The 15,852-nt window shown below is 41.8% G+C and overlaps 1 protein-coding gene across 1 annotated transcript; it reads right to left on the bottom strand.

Annotated features, from left to right (window-relative positions):
- Positions 1 to 1,406: 1,406 nt before the first annotated feature.
- Positions 1,407 to 14,977, bottom strand: meltf (melanotransferrin; the record flags this gene model as incomplete). The annotated part of the gene is made up of 16 exons (XM_083887745.1): positions 1,407 to 1,477; positions 2,059 to 2,251; positions 2,752 to 2,939; positions 3,015 to 3,082; positions 3,996 to 4,149; positions 5,118 to 5,312; positions 5,494 to 5,590; positions 7,095 to 7,246; positions 7,804 to 7,969; positions 10,006 to 10,190; positions 10,971 to 11,038; positions 11,602 to 11,758; positions 11,865 to 12,050; positions 13,634 to 13,733; positions 14,294 to 14,448; positions 14,929 to 14,977. 16 exons carry the CDS (start codon positions 14,975 to 14,977, stop codon positions 1,407 to 1,409), a joined length of 2,184 nt encoding a protein of 727 aa, XP_083743871.1.
- Between the last annotated feature and the right edge of the window lie 875 nt (positions 14,978 to 15,852).

Genomic DNA, 15,852 nt, shown 5'->3' on the forward strand with positions numbered 1-15,852 from the left:
AGAACAGCAGAACAACAGTCTGATTTCTTTACCCACATGAAACCTTTGTTGACCTGGGATCAGCAGCAGCAGCAGCAGCAGCAGCAGCAGCCGCTCAGAGTCTTTCAGGTATTGGGAGAACTTAAAGATATTTAAGATGTAAACTAGGTGGAGATTCCTGTGGTTCATGTGAGGATGAAAGGTCACACTGATTGAGAGACACTGCCCACTAAAGCACTGTAACTGGTGGCGGCATATGCACTGATATGGCAGCTCACCTTCTGTAAACAAAGTGGCAGCAACACTCATAGTCACGTCTTACTGAGTTTTTAAGTTGATGATTTTATTTATTAAGGAAAAAAAAAAATATTCAAACTTACATGGCCCTATGTGAAAAAGTAACTGCCCCTTACATCTAATAACTGGTTGTGTCGCCGTTAGCAGCAGCGACTGCAATTAAGCATTTTTTGCGATATCCATGAGTCTATATTGGAGGGCTTCTGTTTTTAAGGTCATGCCACGGCATCTTAATTGGATTCAAGTCCAGACTTTGACTAGGTCACTCCGAAACTTAATGTCATTTTTGTCCAGTCTCTTTCTTATGGTTGAGTCATGAACACTGACCTTAACTGAGGTAAGTGAGACCTGCAGTTCTATGCATGTTCTTCTGGGTTCTTTTGTGACCTCTCGGAAGAGTCATCACTGCGCTTTTGGGGTAATTCTTGTAGGCCAGCTACTCCTGGGAAGGTTCCCCACTGTACCACGTTTTCTCCATTTGTGAATAATGGCCCTCACGTGGTTCGCTGGAGTGCCAAAGCTTGAGAAAAACGGCTTTGTCACCTTTTCCAGACCAACAGATGTCAATAACTTAGTTTCTCATCTGTTCCTGAATCTCTGAAGATTGCGGCATGATGTTGTTCCTTCTCTTATGGCCTACTTCACATAGTCTGACAGGTCCTATTTAAGTGATCTATTGATTCAACAGGTCTGGCAGTAATCATGCCTGGGTGTGGCGAGTGAAATTGCACTCAGCTTTTCTATAAAAAGTGATTAACCACAATTACGTCGTGATTTTACGACGTAAGGCCTTAATAAATAAAATCATCACTGCATTTGTGTGTAATTGGGTTATCTTTGTCTAATATTTAAATTTGTTTTATAATCTGAAACATTTAAGTGTGTCAAAAAAGCAAAAATCATACAGCACTATACATACTGTATGATCAGTAAGACGTGATGCAGAGGGGATTAAAAAAACACACACAGGAGCGGTGGTTTGATTAGAAGTCTTAGGAAGTCTGAACCTGAATGTGTGAGAAGTGGTTAAAACGTGGGGAAAATGAAAAAGGAGACCCAAACAAGGACAGAAGAGAGACAAGAGAAGGTGAGGAAGAAGAGGCAGGAGGCCTGTGTCACGTTTTGTGCCTTTAGATCCAGAGGTTGGTCGGCAGGAGGCTGAACAGGGTCGGCAGCAGCAGCAGCCACACAGAGGACATCACTGCAGGAGGAGGAGAACATGGGAAATATTAGAAACATCTTTGATGATGATGATGATGATGATGATGATACTGTCCAGTCCTTTCACTCTGGGTACAGTGCATTGTTCTTCTGCGTTTAATTTATACTGTAGAGCTTTTATTTATTTTCATCATTTGGTCCATAAAATGTCAGAAAATGCTAAAAAAAAAAAAAAAAAAAAATGTTGATCAGTGTTTCTAAATCCTGGAAATAATGATGTTCTCAAAAGTCTTGTTTTGTCCACAAATGAAAAATTATTAGTTTAAAAAAAATAATAATAATATTATTATATTATAATATAATAATAGTTATATGGAGAAAAGGAAACAGCAAATATTCACATTTAAGAAGCTGAAAAATCGGAAAACTTGTTTTCTTGTACTGTTGTTGTTGGTGAGTTCAGTTTGTTATATGAACATTATTCCTGAGTCTCTGTGACATATTAGGAGGATTTTATGGCCAGTTGTTTTAGATTTATTACATAATGCACCTTTAATAATGGATTAATCAAGTAATTGTTTTAGCCCTAGTTGAATGTGGGGGTTATGAGATTTTCTTTACCTGATCCAGCTGAATTACACTCCATCGCCACCAGTGAGTCCATGTAGCCCTGTCCCAGCCACTCTTGGTAGGTCTTTCTATCACCAACACCAATGAGGCGATGAGTGGAGTCTTTGAAGACTAAATCTGTGCCGTTGTAGCCTTTGGAGTCAAACATCCTGAAGTCAGGACTGGTGTCGCTGCCAAAGTGTTTCTGCAGGGAAACAGTGAGGAAGAGACAACATTGGACACAATGAAACTGAACTTCTGACGTCAACCCCACGCTTACGTTCTCCTCCTCTGAAAACAGCTGGAAAATCTGCATTTTCTAACAAAATGAGTGTAAACTGATTGTTGACTTCAGACTTAGATTATTGACCATTATTTATCATTTCCAGTAACAAATCATATCAGGTTTTCCTTTCAATTGCTTTCTAATGTGGGAAGTATCACTGCGGGGAATGCATCTAGTGTTGCATATGTACATACTGTGTTTCAATAGGAAATATAGCAAACTGTGTTTTTTTTAATTTGGGGCTTTATAGTTATCTAATATCACCTAATTCTTAGATATACCTAAAAATGCAGCACACAGAAGACACTTGACACCTCATCATTATGAGATACATTTTAGATTATCAGTCTTATTTCCACTTTCAGGTCCCTGCACTTTGTTGGCTATAGTTCAGTCCAGTTCCATGACAGCACTCTTACCTGTGCACTGTCCAGAAGTCCGTAGACAGCGTGGATGTTGGTGTCTGGTCGTACCATCACGGCGTGGGAGGGGACTCTCGCCAGGTTACAGTCTCTGTACTGAGTGACCTCGGCTTTACTGTTGTGAGGACAGAGCAGCTGGAACTCAGTGGAGTGGAGGTTCACTGCCCACGATTCGTCATTGTTGCCTGAATAAACGACACACCAAAGTCAGATGATATTCTTAAAAAGGTTGACGTTTGAAATCCATAAAATTATCTCACCGTCAGTGTTTTGGAAGACAGTGGAATGCTTCACAAAAGCCACATCTCCATCTCCCTTTGCCAGACACCTGGACGAGGAAAGGCAGACACATGTTGCTTTTTCTAGAGCCATGATGAACTTTCGCCAAATGTATTTCTACAATTAAAAACATGTTGTTGAACAACAGAGTGCTGTACATCACATAAATACATAATCCACAAACCTTTTGATAATGTTACCCTTTTATGTATCTAGTACAAAAAAGTTGTTTTTAGCATGTTTTTATGTCTGTACGATAAACGCACAAAGACGAGTTACTTTCTAAATCGCACGAATCGCCAAGATGGAAACCAAATAGCCGACTTCCTGTTGAGTTGAGACCATGGTCCTTATTTACTTTTTTGTTCATCTTGGCCTATTACAAGTTCCCACCAAATTTCATGAAATTCGGTGCAACTTAATCTTGGCATGCTCCATCCACGGTTCACTTCAGGGGGTGCTATAGAGCCCTGGTGCAATGCACAGGTCCGAGCCCTATGCCAATATTGCATTTTCGCCAGACCTGACCTTAATTTCAAGAGTTTTTATGCACATTAACGCCCTCAAAAATGATCAGCGAGCCATGGAATAATAATAATAATAATAATAGCCGTTTTGGCCCATGGCATTCGTGGCTCGGGCTGTAATAAAAAAAATAAAACACTAAAAACTGTGTGTTCTAATCTCGACCTAGGTACCACAAGAAGTGATTTTTCTGCAGTCCTCCTGATTGTGATGGTGAATATGGGTGTAAAGTAACACTGAGGTAAGATGGAGCAAAACCACTTAAGACTTTGTAAGTAACAAACAGAATTTTAAAAACAATTATCATTATTATTATTATTATGACGTTTGTGACATGTATCAGCTGGAGAGACACACGTTTCTATGGAAAGTCATAATGAAGATTTGATGTAAAGAAGACATAAGAAATGGTTCAGGATGTCCCCAGTGCCTCGTACCTGAATGCACCATTGTATCCGTCATACAGGTCTTTCCCCTTCTCGCATTTGTTACTCCCCGAGGCGTCTCCCACACACGCACTGCACAGGTTGCTGGGGAAACCAGGCTGATTGGCACCTGGTACACAGCTCTGCTTGAAGAAACCTCCCACCGCTAAGCATCATGGGTAGAGACAGGACACAAACTCAAAGTTACTGTTTCTAAAAACTAGTGTTAAACTACGGAAGCGTATTGCATTCACTTGAAAAAAAAAAAAAATCCTGTTTTTCTCACTAATTAATTTTCGGTTTGATTTTTTGAATATTTTTTTTTTCTGTTTTTCTGTCTAATTTTTTTCTGTTTTTCTGAGTAATTTTTTTTTCTGTTTTTCGTGCAAATCTTTTTTCCCTGTTTTTCAGAGTAATTTTTTTTCTGAATTATCGAGAACTCTCGCGAGAACCTCCAACCTGCAAGTGACTCCCATACACCCATGGATATACATCCATGCATACACATATGGTGACTCCTTCCCGCACATACATGCCTCATAAATGATCTACCGTAGCGGGTCAATTAAGGTAAGGCGTGTAATTAGTTACACACAGGCTATGATACTCTAGTTAGTTATGTTTTGAACTGTATCCTTCTATCGTAAGCCTATCGCTCAATGTAGCAGGTAAGGTGGAACAGGGGAAAAAAATTTGCACGAAAAACAGAAAAAAAAATTACTCCGAAAAACAGAAAAAAAATTACTCCGAAAAACAGGAAAATAATTAGACAGAAAAACAGGGGAAAAAAATATTACTCAGAAAAAAGATTATTCAAAAAATCAAACCGAAAATTAATTACTGAGAAAAACTGGATTTCTTTTTTTTTTTTCAAGTGAATGCAATACGCTTCCGTATTAAACAACAGTTTGAAAACCAATCGTTCGCTATCTCCAGCCTTTTCTCTGTTACACAGTATATCACCAGAATGCTTTTTTTTAAGATTGAAACTAGACATTTTAACATGACTTCATCTTTAGTGGAGGAAATTTAGCACCTGACTAAACAATAAAACAATATTTAGTTGCCTATTAAACTAGAAAACAGAACACCGGATCAAAAAGGAAGTGCGTTCACAGGTTCACATTCACCGACCTTGAGGTATCTGACAGTGCTGAGGAGCGATCAGGCCTCTCTCTATCAGTGCGGCTACAGGAACGTTCCATCCGGCGGTGCGACCGTATCCCGTGTGACAGGAGCGACGGCCGCGCAGGTCGTCAAGGTTACGGATGTCGTTGCTGCTCTTTTTCACCACGGCAACTGCGTAATATATGGAGCCATCTGTGTCATCTGGAGAGGAAGAAAGAAAGAAAGAAAGAAAGAAAGAAAGAAAGAAAGAAAGAAAGAAAGAAAGAAAGAAAGAAAGAAAGAAAGAAAGAAAGAAAGAAAGAGAAACATGTTTGTTTATGTTGACTTTGAGTGCAGAACGTGTGACTGTGATGTTGTTGTTGTTGTTGTTGTTTTTAAAAACCTGTGTAGCTCTCGCCAGTAGCAGGGACCAAGCCATAGTCTTTGCCTGCTGTGTAGATGTAACCTCCGTCCAGAGTGATAGCATCAGCCTCATTGTTCTATGCACACAAACGAAATGGAAGAAGAGAAATGACCATTAAGAAACTGTTCGATGTGTTGTTATGCACTTTGGGACATTCATGGTCTGCAGAGGTTTCTTTTTCCCAATTGTACTTTGTGTTTAGGAGTCATAGACATCCCATCCAGCTAATAAATCATTAATCCATTTATCTTCTACTGTTTTATCCTCACGGGGCGAGGAGGGGGGGGGGGTGCTGTGCCAATCTGACATATGGCAATAGGTGGGGTAGACCCTGGACAGTTGCCGTGAGAGATTGTCAGGTGTGCCGTGGGAAATTATCCAATGTCTATCTAGATTTTACCATTTTACCGTTTTACTTTTTTACTTTTTTTCTCGATTGTTGATGTGTTGCTGAAGCACTTTGTTGGTTGTAAACTTGGTTGTTTTAAAATGTGCTCTAGAAATAAAGTTGACTTGACTAAAGAGCATCAGCTGATAAAACCTTATAAAACCTCTAGTGTTTTTAGCTGATTTTGAAGAGCATTTAAAGGTGAAGTAAGTAGTTTATAGTGCCATCTAGAGGAGAGGCTGAAATTTACAAAATCTGCTCACCCCCTCCCTTCCCTGAGCGCTACGGTATCCTCAGCTGGTCAAATGTCGTCCTCGTCGTCTTTCTCCGTGTCAGCAGATGAGGTTCGTGAGGCGAGGGAGAGGGCGAGCTACCGCGGCCGTAGCAGACGAAGCGGAGAGAGAGGAGGCGGGACTTCCGCTACAAGTAAAGAGACGCTTGATTTGTTCTCTCGCGTTTGTCCTTACAGGCTCCGGTAGAAACATGGCGTCTCGCTGCTAACAGTGGCTATGCAACCGCGGCCCGCGACCATGTTATTTTACATGACTTTTTGAAACACTACGAAAATGAAACAAAAACTATTATACAGTGACTAGACAATGCAGGAGCACATAATATGTATAAAAAAGTGGATTTTGGGTTATATAAACCCATAAATACTACACATTGTCCCTTTAAAGCATTATGTAATACAGTAAATCTATATATAATGTCTATACAGGACATGTTTTCGAACAGTGGAGAGAGTTGAAAGCTCAGAGGAATTTCAAAACGGATGCAGAATTGGCTACTTCTTCTTCTTCTATTTTTCAACTGTCGATTTCTGTTTTGAACTGTTCCCCTCGGTTTTGGAGGTCCGTGCTCTCGGATTTGGGACTGTTCGCCTGGCACTCACCACCACCGCTGCTGCTGCCACCGCGCCGCCCCCCCCACACTGGACCAACACAATCCACACGTCGGTTTGTGTCATCTGTGTTCATGACACAAACCGACGTGTGGTTTGTGTTGGTCGAGCAGTTTACAAACCCGAGACCTCGGATGTGGCAGTGTGGTGTGGTGAACTTAGGCAGGTACAACTCGCCGCAGTGTTTTGATTTTGAGTGTAGTAACCGTTTTGGGCCACATTGTTACAGATGGCGCCTTTAATGTTTTATTTTGAAGTGGACGAATAGAATATAAAACTGTGCGTCACCTTGACTCTTTCCATGCAGTCGGTCACGGAGTCGCCGTAGATGCACCTGACGTTTGGTGTCAGACGTTTTCCGTTGAAGTTCCTACCCATGTCGGCACACTTCTGCTGCTCACCGCCGGACAACACACACCACCGCAGATAACTCGGAATATCTACAGGTGCACATGGAAGACGGAAAGAGCGACGCGATGAATAAAATATATCAGCTTACATGTAAAACCAGCCTCTCTGGACGAGAGACAAACGAAGGTATTGGGTTAAACTAGGACGGAACAGTGTGCTACAGTAGATGTAAATAGGTGTGAGGCGTATGGTTTGAGCGCGATATTAATTATACATACATTTTTATGCACAGAATTATGACCTCATTAGGGCTGCAACTCACTCATTTCAAAACCGATTAATCTGTTTATTATTTTCTCGATGAATCAATCTGTTTGGTCCAAAAATGTTCTACGATGATAATTTTCTTGTTTTCTCAGTTTCAATGATTTCTGTCTTAAAACTAAAACTAGAAAATATTCACATTTAAGAAGGGCAGCTTGTTTTAATGATAAAAAAAAAACCCTCTAAAAACAAATAATTGATGACTTGATAATTAACTGATGATTAATTTAGTAATCCATTTGTTCTCCTAATTTGGACATCATTTACTACATTATTTTGCTCAGAAATGAACAGATGGTTGGACAAATGGATGATGATTCACCTTCCTGTTTACAGTCCATGGCACGCAGAGCATTGTAGTAGTGGCGCCCCATCCACGTCTTGGGCTCGTCTGACCCCGCCTCCAGAAACATGGCGCCTGAGTTGGAGAACAGCACAGTTCCTCCTCCATACGCCGTCGATGAAAACATGTCAAAGTTTGACTTTTGCTGAAGAGACACAGTAAGACTCCATTAGCACTCAGCGCTTCACTTGACTAAATCCAACAGCTTCATAATAAACTCGACGCATACCTCAAAGCTAAATGGGGATATACAGTATAACACCGAGCGTCCACACACGCGGAGCTGATCCCCGCCGATAACGCCGCTGCCAAACTATATATACGTCATATCTTAACACACACAGCACATGTTTAGACTCTAAATGGCCAATTTCTCGCCTCAAATTATCTTGAAACTGCGTTCCGTCACCCAGAAAAGTGAGAAACGGCCACTGTTTCAACAACAAAGGTCTTTCTCTCTCTATCTTTCTCGGACGCCATTGCTCACTGTAGCCTGAAGCAGAACAACCTTGCGCAGCGACCCCTACTGATCGGGCGGGAAATTGCAGCGTGTGTCCGTCACCACGACGCAGAAGTATAAAGGCTCGAGGCGTCTCCGTGGTGACGCAGACGGATAACGCATACGCAGTCGGAGAAGTATAATGTGGCCTTAAGGCTATTTTGAGCTTGGATGAGTAAACATGACTGACAGGTCTGTTCTAATGGGCCCTTTTTGTAAGAACAGTGCATATGTTACTGATCACATTAACAGAGGCTCTGTTCAGTTCAATCAAGGAGGCGATAATGGAACTCAGTCATCATTAACCCTCAGTACTCATGCGACAAGGATCTGTGCCGCAGGTGCACCCATGGTAAATTGCCGTGGGAATAATACACAACTCCTGATATGGACATTATGGGGGTGTGTGTTTTTATAAGTCACATATTCAGGCTTTAAAAATGCATATTTTTTCATCTTTATCTTTAAGCGATGATTAATTTTATATCACATTTTTAGTATACAATATAGTATATAGTATAGTATACATAAAATGACTATAATTAATATTAAGTAGTAATAACTGTGCAGAAGTCACAAAATGTACCCTTTTTCTTTTCTTTTTGTTGATAAAAACTAGCGGAAGTGAACTTGGAACTGTGACATATTTCCAATTTTAAACATTTTGAGTACTTTTTTGCTCAGGTGTGTTTATATATTTGGTGAAAATCAGATTACCTCAGTTGTGCTGAAAAAAAAAAGGATATAAGACACTCTACTCTACAGCAGCCACAATGCTCTGTATTCTAAGGGTGAATTTGATTATTTACATATGTGATTTTCCTTCTGCGACCTGACAATAAACCTAAGTACACAAAGAGTTAACATTCTTGACAGACAGTGGACCAAGTGGTGAGATTTTGATTTAAATCAGGGGTCCCAAACTCAAATGACCTGGGGGCCACTGAGTGTCTAGTTTGGTCACTAGAGGGCCAGTGAAGTGGAAAAAAAAAGGGTCCAACTTTGAGGAAAAATACATCAAAATAATAATATTTATGATGATATTTCACATAATTTCACAATAATAGTGTCTGTTTTCATCCATCCATCCATTATCTACCGCTTTATCCTCCACCAGAGGGTCGCGTGGGGTGCTGTGTCTATCTCAGCTGACATTTGGGCGATAGGCGGGGTACATCCTGGACAGTTCGCCAGTCCATCACAGGGCCACATAGAGACAAACAACCATTCACTCACACTCTCACACCTACGGCCAATTTAGAGTGACCAATTCACCTAATCCCCATATTGCATGTTTTTGGACTGTGGGAGGAAGCCGGAGAACCCGGAGAAAACCTACGCACACACGGGGAGAACATGCAAACTCCTTGCAGAAAGGCCCTTGTTCCGAAGTTGTTCCAAACGGGCCTCGAACCCAGGAACCCGGGTCTTCTTGCTGCAAAGGCAAGAGTGCTAACCACTACACCAACCGTGGGCCCGTCTGTTTTCATATGGAACGATAAAAAGTTAACAATATAAATGTATTTATGACGCAAATTGAATATAGTCATTAAGAAATAACTCATAAGTTGATATTAAGTGGTGGGCCACAATAATTTTTTTTCGGGGGCTGCACGTGGCCCCTGGGCCACCAGTTTGAGACAGTTTGTGTGTGTGTGTGTGAGTGTGAGTGTGTGACCCACCAGCCCCTCTGTCAGCATGCTGTACACTGCAGATGGATCGATGTCTTGGCCAACCACGATGCCACGCAAGGGGACACGGACCAGATGGCACGTTTTCCACTGAGAGATCGAGGCTCTGGTGCCGTCACGACACAGCAGCTCATAGTCTGCTGACTTCAGTGCAGTTGCCCAGTCCTGGCCATGACCTGGGGGGGGAAATAATAACTGTTCTGATACATTCACAATCATATTGACAGCCAGGACTATTACAATATTATGCAAATTTTGCATTATTACAGCATACTATCTTTACTACTATATGCTAAAGAATTATATGATACGTTTGTAGTTTGAAATAACGGTAACGCTTTCTTTTACAGTCCCCTAATTACCAGGTATTTACCTGGTAAATTCATGGTAACACCAAAGTGTTACTAGGTAATTACCAATGGTAATAAGAAAGTAAATACAGTGAAACTGTTGCCAAAATACTGGGCATTTACCTGGTAACTATATAGTTAATTATAGCGTGTTATTACTGCTGTTAATAAGAAGGTATGTACAGCTAAACTATGGCAAAACTATGGTAAATGTAAGTGTATTATTGGGTTATAAACTGGTAAAAAGCAGGTACCTACAGTCCCCTAATTACTAGCTATTTACCCAAGGGGTAATCTAACAAACCTAACCCTAAAAATGTGTGTAATTACATGGAAACAAGCTTGGCTTTCTTTTACAGTACAGTTTTACTTTACTTACCGAGTACATTACCGTGCATTACCCAGTATTTTGGCAACGGTTTCACTGTATTTACTTATCTTATCCTTGGTAATTACCTAGCAACACTTTAGTGTTACCATGAATTTACCAGCTAAATACCAGGTAATTAGGGGACTGTAAAAGAAAGCGTTACCGAAATAACATGAAACACCTCGTTATGACAGTACTCTACTACACTACACGAAAAAACCAAAGTATGATTTTACCGTCAGTATTCTCCGGCACAGTTGTGTGTTTGATGAAGGCCACATCTCCGGCACCTTCAACCATACACCTGCAAAGACAAAAACCAGAGAGGAGAAACAGTTTTAAGGGCGCGAGCAATATCAAGATCAAGATTGTTAATAAAGTGATATTATTACTTGAGTCTAAAACTACGTGACATTTACTGTATCTCATGTAATTTTCTGATATAAAATGTACTTTTTAAGTTTTAGAAGTAAAAGGAAAGGTATCGACTTCGTCGCTGCCAAACTATAAATACGTCATATCTTAACACACGCAGCACATGTTTAGACTCTAAATGGCCAATTTTTCAACCTCAAATTATCTTAAAACTGCGTTCCGGGACACAGAAAAGTGACAAACGGCCGCTGTTTCAACAACAACAGTCTTTCTCCCTCGGACGCCATTGCTCACTGTAGCCAAAAGCACAACAACCTTGCGCAGCGACCCCTACTGATCGGGCGGGAAATTGCAGCGCCTATCCGTCACCACGACGCAGAAGTATAAAGGCTCGAGTGGTCTTTACGTGGTGACGCAGACGGATAACGCATTACGCAGTCGGAGAAGTATAATGTGGCCTTAATCGTTTACAGTGTGAACGTTGTGCGTTACCTGAACGCTCCCTCATAGCTGAAGTACAACTCCTTGCTGCTCATGTCACATTTGCTGTTTCCCGCGCCGTCTCCTTTGCACAGCTCACACAGAGACGCGGGGTCGCCAGCCTCGTTTGCTCCGGGGATACAGCTCGCGTTGAAGAAATCCGCCACGCCTAATCACAAACACGGAAAACACAAACACATACACATAAGTGCTTCTCCCTGAATGTTCAGAACAAGCACTCTGTATATTAATGTGTATATGTACACGTGTCCTACCCTGTGGGATATTGCAGCCCATCACAGACATGTAACCCTGGTCTATGAAGTATCCCAAAGGCATATTCCAGCCGGCCGTTCGGCCTTTGCCAGTGTGGCAACTTTTTTTCCCTGCCAGGTTGTTGATGTTGATGGCCGAGTTCTGTTTCTTCACCACGACAACGGCGTAGTACGAGGCACCGGTACCTGAAGCGACAGCAGCAGCAGCACAACAGCAGTTGTTGACAGTACACCCGTGACACTGGGAACACTATAGCTTTTACAGGAACCAGAAGAAAGACGTAGATCAAAGTGCAGCCGGGTGCTGATTTGAAATGACCCACATGCTGCTCAGAGAAGATCAGGGTGTGTCATGAACTCACTCGCTGTTATTCACAATAAACAAGATAATTATCAGTTCATTATCACATGCTTCACATACAAAATGGCATCTATTGCAACACATGTAAATGCAGTTGGTCTCATTGACTCTTTAGATGCTTGGATGGTATTTTAAAGCAGAACTAGACCGGAAGTTCCTATTATCGCTGTTTTTTTAGTGTGTATCTGCGTCATTACCTTGTTTATGAAGCCCTGACGGTTCGAAACAAACAGTTCAGCCATTGCTGAGAACGTTGTGTTTTATTGTAATCTCGGGCTCAACGAGATCACTGAAAATCCCGTAATAGTTACGTAAGCAGTGGTTCTCCTGAACAACCGATCGTCCTGCTCCGGGCGGTAGTCCGGGCACATCCGGTTGCGTACATTGAACCGCAGAAGAAGAATAATGTCCGTTGTGGAGGTGTTTCACGAGCAACAGTGTCTTCTGACTCTGGGTCTGACTCAGGTTTAAAGTCATAAAGGGACTGCGGCGGGGAGTCGTGAAGAAGCTATTTTTAAACACTGTTAAAACAATGTTTTGATAATGAGGAGCAGTGCATCCACCGTTCCAGAGGGGGGCGCTGCGCTTCTGAGAGCTGACGTGATAGATTACGTCACTTCCAGATACCTGGCCAATCACAACACAGGTGGGAAGGCTCTACGCTGGCTGGCCAATCACAACACACTCTGTCTTCTCGGGCGAGATTTATGGCTGAAATAGCGCGACTGACAAGCGCTTCGAAAAGGACAGATTTCAATTGGCTCGTTTACATCAACTAGGAGGATTTTGACCATAAAAACAACTTAATATATGTAAGTAGACCTCCATAACTCACATATATGTGCAACAGGACCACTCTATGTGACCTTTAAACTTCTGTTGGAGGCTGGTTGGTAGCCAAGCATTGCCAGTAGCAGCGGTGTGAGGCAGCATTATGTGTAGCAAGAAATAATTGAAGGAGGAGTGTTATTTAAATGGTGGTGAGAGAGTGGCTGTGATCGGAGTGTGAGCGAGAGAGAGCTTTCATCCCACACGTAGGAGACTAAAATTGAACTTCTCAAACACGATATGTTTGTGATTCATTTGATTTCTGCTCTCTCTCTAGGGGTCGCCACAGTGGATGATTCGCACATTTTAATTTGGCAGAAAATGACAACAGATGCCATTCCTGATGCAACCCTCTCATGTGTCCAGGCTTGGGACCGGCACTACAAGTACACTGGACATGAGTCAATTTAGCGTGTCCAATTAACACTGAGCAATGGGGGATGATTGGGTATATTCAAAAGAACAATAATGAATAACAGTAATGAATTAAGTGTTTGAACCACTACTTTCAATCAAATTGCATGTCGCACCGACTTCATTTCCAGCCTGCAATTACTGTGTTTAACTTCTCTAATCTTACCATCAGGCTTTGATTCACTGGCGGCCATCTTGAAGGTGGCAGTCTTCCCCAGTTTGTAGACATCGGTGCCAAACATGGACAAGGCGTCGACTTCCTTCTTCTACAGAGACAGCCGAGAAGATGGACATGTTTTGAAAAAAAAAATGGTAGAATTTCTATGTTGAAAGATTTGCAAAATATTTTGTACCTTACTATGAAGAAACATGAGGTGTTTATTTAGTTTAAGGGAGAAATTAAGTTTTGCCTCATTAGGACCAGGTTTTGGTCTTCAAGACCACTGGTCCTAACAGCATTTATGCCAGGAAAAGGTCATGAGTTGTCCAGAGTTGAAGAAACAGTGTAAAAAAGTGTGAAATAAATGCTGACACTAATGTATAACAATCTCTTACTTTAATTCCCAGTGACCAGATCATAAACCTTGTCATAAACAACCGGTTTGCTCTATGGGCTTTGATAACTGAATCACTTATCAAAAGGTTTATTGCAACTTTCCATGTTGCCTCTGCCTCGTTATCTGACGCTTGATTGTGTGTTCTGCCACCCTTCAGTCTAACTCTTTGCTTTGGAAAGAGTCCTCTGCTGATACCAGCTCTTAGATCGACCCACAATGCAGGAGAGTCTACGAGGATTAAAACTTTGGAACGAGGCTTGGAATCTGACCTGCAGTTTCTGAACGCAGCCCTCCACTGTCGCTCCGTCGACACAGCTGAGAGACGGACGGATGGAGACGTGGGCGAAAGCCTCTGACATGGCTAGACATTTCTTCTGTTCTTGGTCTGAGATGGTGCACCATCTGATAGTGCTCTGTCCAAACACTGAGAGAGGGAGACAAGTATAATCATCAAAATAATCACGGGTCATGGGCCCAATGACCTCCTATTTTCACTACCAAAGGTAAATCTAAGCAAGCACAACAAGATATAAGAAGAAAATCAAAACGTATATATGTTCTGAACATTTTTATGATGTTTCTCACATATTTTTCATAGTGAAAGACGTGTACGCGGAAGTCGAGAAGAAGACATGAAAACACTTGAGTGCATGTCTCAAGAGACCGTGAGCACATGTGTCTTTATAGACGGTCAGAAGTCAGGTTTTCTTACCGGGGGTCAATTAAAAATAGGCAAACATTATTGAAAATATCATTTTGTTGGACATAAAATACCCTTCTTGTCTATTGTGGGACAAGCAGTAGTATATATTACGACATAATATTTAAAAAAATAAATAAATAAACACACTAAACACTAAAGTAAAAACACTGATTCTCCGTGTATTTATATATTAAAGCTTACCAGCTTGTACTATCAGCACTAGAGCTCCAAGTGTCCTCCACATGGCCATGTCCTCTTTCTTGCTTTGGTTCCTCCGTTTGATGAAACAGTTTTCTGTCCCCTCTTCTTTTTATGACGACTCCAGTGCCAAAGTCTAACTTCTATCTTCAAGACTTCCCGAACAAGGCTTAAAGTCCTTGTGTGAAGTTCAGAGGAAGTTGCAGTTTTAGTGATTTACAGCTCGGCCATGTACGACATGTCATTCGCGAATCATGAGACTCGGAGAGAGATTACGAAGTGTGCCTCCCTGGTGCCTACCTGGCCTGACACGTCTCTGCTGCTGCTGCTGCCGCCTGGTTGGCTGCAGGCCAGAGACCAGACACAGAGCTCATTCACGGTCAGACCCCATCCCCCCCCCCCCCCCCCCCCCCCACCACCTCTGCTTCCCTCCCCACATTGGTGCTTTTCCACTTAGTGAGACTCATGCCATCACAGGGAGACCGTTGGTCACTGATTCCGTGCTCCGTGCTCCGAGAGCTGAGACAAAGAGTCTGTTTACCTGCTTTGCCTCCTCACTGTTTACCGAAATCTCGGCGGAAAAAAAAGTTAGGAAAAAGAGCTGTTTTCAAATAAACAGAACTGTGAACTGAGTCATCTTTCATCAATGCTGTGCCAAAAACCAAAGCCCCCCAGACTGACTATGTGGTCGTTAGAGAGTTGTACCTCATTAGGACCAATGAGGTACAACCTGCTGATGATCAGGGTTTGAATTTGGACAGGATTTTGGACAATATAATAATAGGAAATATATGATGCCCGTATACATGACATTGTAGAACTATAAACATGGCATAACTGATTCAGAAATGCCCTGTCTGTTACCTATAACTTGACATATAACCTGCTATACAGTATTGTGCAAAAGTTTCAGGGCATCAGCACCAG

Source organism: Microchirus variegatus (assembly GCF_963457635.1).
Source record: "Microchirus variegatus genome assembly, chromosome: 4".
In the NCBI taxonomy this organism is placed as follows: domain Eukaryota; kingdom Metazoa; phylum Chordata; class Actinopteri; order Pleuronectiformes; family Soleidae; genus Microchirus; species Microchirus variegatus.